Source organism: Carassius auratus, chromosome 9, assembly GCF_003368295.1.
Source record: "Carassius auratus strain Wakin chromosome 9, ASM336829v1, whole genome shotgun sequence".
Lineage (NCBI taxonomy): Eukaryota > Metazoa > Chordata > Actinopteri > Cypriniformes > Cyprinidae > Carassius > Carassius auratus.
Window position 1 is genome coordinate 6,209,859 of NC_039251.1, and position 5,842 is coordinate 6,215,700.

The 5,842-nt window shown below is 34.9% G+C and overlaps 1 protein-coding gene across 2 annotated transcripts; it reads left to right on the forward strand.

Moving 5' to 3' along the window:
* The first annotated feature begins 783 nt into the window (after positions 1 to 783).
* tmem169b (transmembrane protein 169b) lies at positions 784 to 5,421 on the forward strand. Of its 2 annotated transcripts, none has more exons than XM_026271132.1 (3): positions 784 to 916; positions 2,178 to 2,504; positions 4,612 to 5,421. In XM_026271132.1, exons 2-3 carry the CDS (start codon positions 2,261 to 2,263, stop codon positions 5,226 to 5,228), a joined length of 861 nt encoding a protein of 286 aa, XP_026126917.1. In that variant the 5' UTR covers positions 784 to 916; positions 2,178 to 2,260; the 3' UTR covers positions 5,229 to 5,421. The 2 variants fall into 2 exon arrangements, with proteins under 2 accessions (XP_026126917.1, XP_026126916.1); XM_026271131.1 differs by having other exon boundaries at positions 784 to 912.
* Positions 5,422 to 5,842: the final 421 nt, after the last annotated feature.

Consider the following 5,842-nt stretch of genomic DNA (forward strand, 5'->3'; position numbering starts at 1 on the left):
TAAAGTTACATGATGAAGTCATACTAGTGCGCGTGTGCATTTTGAGTGCGTTCTTTCACTGCATTATTCGGTTTATTCAAATGCATTTATGAATGCATGTGAAAGATCACAAAATTCAAGACATGAACCCTTTGTGCCAAAAGGGTTCTTTCTTGTCATTATAGAACCTTTTTAGCATAAAAGGTTCTTTGGAGTTGAGTAAAGAACCAGTGATCCCTTTCTTCTAACAGTTTGTTGTCATAATATATATATATATATATATATATATATATATATATATATATATATATATATATATATATATATATATATATATATATATATATACATAATATATAAAAATTTTCAAAAATATGTTCTATGATTTCCAAATAAATTTAATAATAAATATGCCGTATGCTAAACAAAATATTAAAAGTAAATTAATTAAGTATTTGGTTAGCGTGTCATGAAACGAGTCGTTACTTGTTTTCTGAATAAATAATTACAACGACTTGTCCATGCTCAGTCAGTAGCATAAAACTTTTTATTCACAACATTTATGTACATTTTTATTTTCATTTATTTTGTTATTTTACTAAATACGCATTTATTATATTAAATAAACATATTTAATATTACACAGACAGAGACATAAACACAAATACGAATAAAATGATATTTAAAAATAAATATTTATAATAAAATATTGAATGTAGTTCACAAGATTCAGATTGCACGTCTCTGAGATCACAGCTGCTTCAGCTAGGATGGGCTTCGATTTAGCGTCGTCTGATTGGACAGGAGAGACGTTCCAGATTCTGTGGGCGTGGCTTGCGTTCACTGTGGCCCAGGCGCATCTGTCTCAGCTAACGCAGCTAAGCATTTAATCGCAAGAGTTTTCACAGCTGCTATTTCATGCATTTACATCTGGTAGGTAAGAAATAAAAATGTAGTTCTCATGAATCCAGCAGGAGCTTCTGGTGGTTGTGAAGAAGACGTTTGTTACAGTAGATCCGGGTTTGGGTGTGATTAAAGCCAGAGCTGATCAGCTGAGAGAAAGGCTCTCAGGCATTACACAATAGCGATCAAAATAAACACTCATCTCAGGCGGGCTCGGATCAAGGGATTCTAGTTTCATATGCTGTTTTATTAAAACATTTTACTGTACTGTACTGTACTACTCATGTGCATGTCTTTGTTTAGAGCTGAATGAACGGAGGGCTGTTGTTTGCAACAACAAAGCTATTGTACATGTCAGGGTTATTTTTATATTTTTATATACTTTTTAGAATTTATTAATATTTTAAATCAGCTTTTATTTGTATATTTTCCGTTTTCATTTAAATTCCTGTTTGTTTTAGTCATTTGTTATGTGCTGATCCTTTAGATTGTTTTTATTATTGTTATGTGCATTAGCAATTTTGTTCCTTTATTGTCCTTTTTATTATTATTTTTATTAATTCTATTATCTTTATTCCAGTTTTAGACATTTTATTACTTCGACCTACACTTATTTTATTCCAGTTAGCTTCCATGGCAACATTTCTAGTTAGTACTTTGGTTACTTTCATGTGTTTATTTTTTACTTTAATTTCAGTCAGTTGCCACATTTCTAATTTTACGTGCTTTGCATTTTTATTTATTTTTGTTTTGAATATTTCTATTTAACTTGAATTTATTCTATTACAGTTTTAGTAATTGTAGTGCTTCAACCTAAACTTGCATACTGTATGTAATTCTTAATTTTCTAATTAATTCCTAAACATTTTTAATTCTAATGTGCTTTTATAATTTTTTTATAATTATTTTTATTTCAGCTTTAGTAATTTTAGCATTTCAATTGTACCTTTTCTAAATAAATCCTTAAATTTCCAAATTAGTTCTAATTAATACCAACTAATATTTCTATTTCTAATATTACTTTAGCTTTATTTCAATTAACATGTTTTAACTCATTATTATTTCTCAATAAAACCAATACAATTTACACATACAATTTGAATATATGTATGATTTTGTAAAAATATGTGATATCTTGCCTCAGTATTGTCTTATAGACTCTCTTGTATACATTTATATTTTTTACCTTTTAGTTCAAGTAATGCAAAATAATGTCATGTTTTCCTTAGTTTCCTTTTTGAGTGAATGCGTGCCAAATATCAACTGTGCATCATGTTTCTCTCTCATTCCCACAGGCCTGTCATGTTCGGATGGAGTAAATAGCCTTCTCCAGTCTTTCTGAAGTTGTATCTCCTCCCAAAGCTTGTGAGACACTAACATGGAGCAGGTGGAGCAGCTCAGGTCTGCCAGCCCTCAGCTGGAGTCTGTAAGGTCAGAGGTCTCAGAAGGGCAGGATGAAGGAAGCACCAGCACTCGAAGGAAGAGGAGAAAGCGAGAGCACCGGCCGGAGTCCATCATCGTCTACCGCTCTGATCCAGAGAGAGACCATGGAGGAGATAGCGAGGCTGGAGAGAGGAACTCTGAAGAGGGAGCTACGTTCCTGAACAACCCCAGCAGTGAAGGTGAAGCATGCAATCTAGTAAGAAAAGGTTTCGGACACTTAAGCCACTTAGCAATGTCTTTCCACTACAAAACTAAATGTAAAAATCAGTTTCATTTAACCCTAACTGATGCCGAAATTCAGTGCAACTCAAGCAGAATACAAAACACATTTAAATATTTATAAATACTTATTTAAATTCAGACAACAACTTTTTTTTTGGTCAGGTGGTCTGTTAATACTTAAGAATACTTAAGAATTGAATACTTGCAAGGATGCATTAAATCGATCAAAAGTGACTGTAAAGACATTTACTGTATGTATGATGGTACAAAAGATTTACATTTCAAATAAATGCTGTCCTTTGGAATTTTTTATTCATCAAAGTATGCCGAAAAATATAAGTGTGTCACAGCTTTTTTCAACATTGTCAATAATCAGAAATGTTTCTGGAGCAGTAAATCAGCATATCAGAATGATTTCTGAAGATCACGTGACACTGAAGACTGGAGTAATGGTGCTGAATATACAGCTGTGCATCAAATAAATGAATTTCAGTTTAAAATATATTCACATAAAAAATTACTGTATTTTTGTTCAAATAAATGCAGCCTTAGGTGAGCAGAAGAGACTTCTTTTAAAAACATTTAAAAGTCTTGTTTTGAACAGTAAAGTCAAAAGTTAGTAAAGTTTAATTGAACATAAATCAGACTTATTTTAGATTTTCACCACCATAACCCTAACTCTTACTGATAATGTTAAATGATCATACAAATAATCACATTTTTGTTGGCCAATAAAAAATGCCCCCCCCCCCAAAAAAAACAACAACAACCTTTCTCTCACAAAGAAAACATTCAAAATTAACTGAAAATAATAGAATTAATTACTTTCAACAACCTAAAAAGACTTCTATCATTTCACATCTCTTAGTGAACGATTCTGTCTATGGTCAAACATCAAAATTGGCTAAAGATTTCTAAGGTTTTTTTTGTTTTTTTTTATTGGACGGTGACAAAATGCCATTTCTTCATAAGTGGGGAAGAAGTTTTGAGTTGTGAAACTTATGTAAAAGTTAATATTTTAAATACTGTAAACTCTTTTATCTTAAAAGATAAAATAACAAATGAATGAATGGGTTATTAAACCAATTTCATTTCATCTGTAAAGCAGCTCTACAAAAAGATAGTACTGCTGTTTAATGTTGATTCAGTTCAGTTCAATAACTGTCAATGTTGCAAAGTTGGTGTCGTTATGCAGCTTAATTCAGTGAAAATGTAGTTCTCGTATCAAGAATCTTGCAGCTCTAATTCCTCGTGATGTTAGCCCTGGCAAGTCAAATGTATTTCTATTGCCCTTTATACTTTACAGATTGTTTCAAAGAAGCTTAACATTAATAAACAGAAAAATAACAGTGCTAATTTTGTAAAATTCATCAATTATGAAACAAGTTTCAACTGTAAAGTGGATGACAAAAATGTCATTATTCAGCTCAATTTAGTCCAATGTTGATTCAGATTAGTTCAATAACTGTCAATGTTATGAAATTAGTGTCATAATGCATCATAATGAAGCCTTACCTGATAGTGTCATTGCAGCTGAACCAATAATATTACTAAATATTAATTGCATTTGTTCTTGAACCTGGACCACAAAACCGGTCATAAGGGTCAATTTTTTTTAATTGATTTATACCGTCTGAAAGTTTAATAAATAAGCTTCCATTGATGTATGGTTTGCTAGGATCGGACAAAATTTGTCTGAGATACAACTATTTGGAAATTTGAGGGTGCAAAAAATCTCAATACTGAGAAAAATGCTTTTAAAGTTGCCCGAATGAAGATCTTAACAATGCATATTACTAATCAAAAAGCACGTTTTGATATATTTACGGCAGGAGATTTACCAAATATATTCATGGAACATGATCTTTACTTAATATCATAATGTTATTCGCAATAAAAGAAAAATCTTTTATTTTGACCCATACATTTGGCTATTGCTACAAATATACCCCAGAGACTTCAGACTGGTTTCGTGCTCCAGGATCCCAAATGAGGATTGCATTAAAAATCCCGCAGCCTCCTGGATTCGGTCTCATCCTAAATGAAATGTCTTGGCTTCATCAGGTTGGGCCGTGTCTCCTGACAGCCGCTACGTGACGCTCACGGGGACCATCACACGCGGAAAGAAGAAAGGTCAGATGGTGGACATCCACGTCACGCTCACCGAGAGAGAGCTGCAGGAGATGGCCAGGTCAAAGGAGCGTCTGGATGCCGAATGCGACGCTCGCGAGGGATCGAGTCGCTCGTGTGGTCTCGGTCTTTCTCAGGGACCCCATGTTGTCCTGTGGAGCCTCTCCTGCGCTCCCTTCGTCTTCGTCCTGTCCTTCATCACCTCGTTTTACTACGGTACTCTCACTTGGTACAATATATTCCTGGTGTACAACGAGGAGCGGACGTTCTGCCATAAGATCACGGTCTGCCCGTTCCTCATCATCTTCTACCCCGTGCTCATCGTGGCTCTGTCGCTGTCGCTGGGCTTGTACTCGGCCGTGGTGCAGGTGTCCTGGGCCTTCAGCGAGTGGTGGCTGTCGGTCAGGGATCTGGAGAAGGGTTTCTGCGGATGGGCTTGTGGGAAGCTGGGACTGGAGGACTGTTCTCCGTACAGCGTGGTCGAGCTGCTGGACTCGGACACTATTTCTGGGAGTCTGCGGGGAAAGTCGCAGCAAACATCCTCGGTGTGATTAGAAATCTCTGATGGTTACACAGCCCTGCATTTTAATAATATATTATAATAGTTCTCCCAGAAACAACATTTCCTGAAAATGTACTCACCATTAGGTCATACAAGATCAGGATGAGTTTGTTTCTTCATCAGATTTGGAGAAATGTAGCATTGCATCAGTGTCTCATCAATGGATGCTCTGCAGTGAATGGGTGCCGTCAGAATGAGAGTCCAGACAACTGATAAATACATCACAATAATCCACAGCACTCCAGTTCACTGTACAGAGCTGTGGCCCTCCAGGAATTGAGTTTAAAGCCATTGCTTCTGGCTAAAATACGAGTTCATAATCCATAATAACATTTCTTCTTATGAAAACGCCTTCTCCTGTTGTGTCTCTCATCAAAATCCAGCCACGTATTTGTGTTGTGTTACTATGGATTAAGGACTTGTATTTTATCCGGGAGCAACAGTTTAAAGGTAAATCATCTTAATGATATATTTTATTTTTTATAAACATGCAGCTTTTGGCAGATGCATTGGTGAAGCAAATCTGATGAAGAAACGATCTACATCTTGGATGACATGAAAGTGAGTATATTTCAGCAAATTTTCATTTCTGGGTCAACTATT

Coding starts and splice junctions, on each gene's coding strand:
- tmem169b (XM_026271132.1), top strand. CDS start 2,261: ATGGAGCAGGTGGAGCAGCTCAGGTCTGCCAGCCCTCAGCTGGAGTCT. Junction 2,505..4,611: donor GAACAACCCCAGCAGTGAAG/GTGAAGCATGCA, acceptor TGGCTTCATCAG/GTTGGGCCGTGTCTCCTGAC.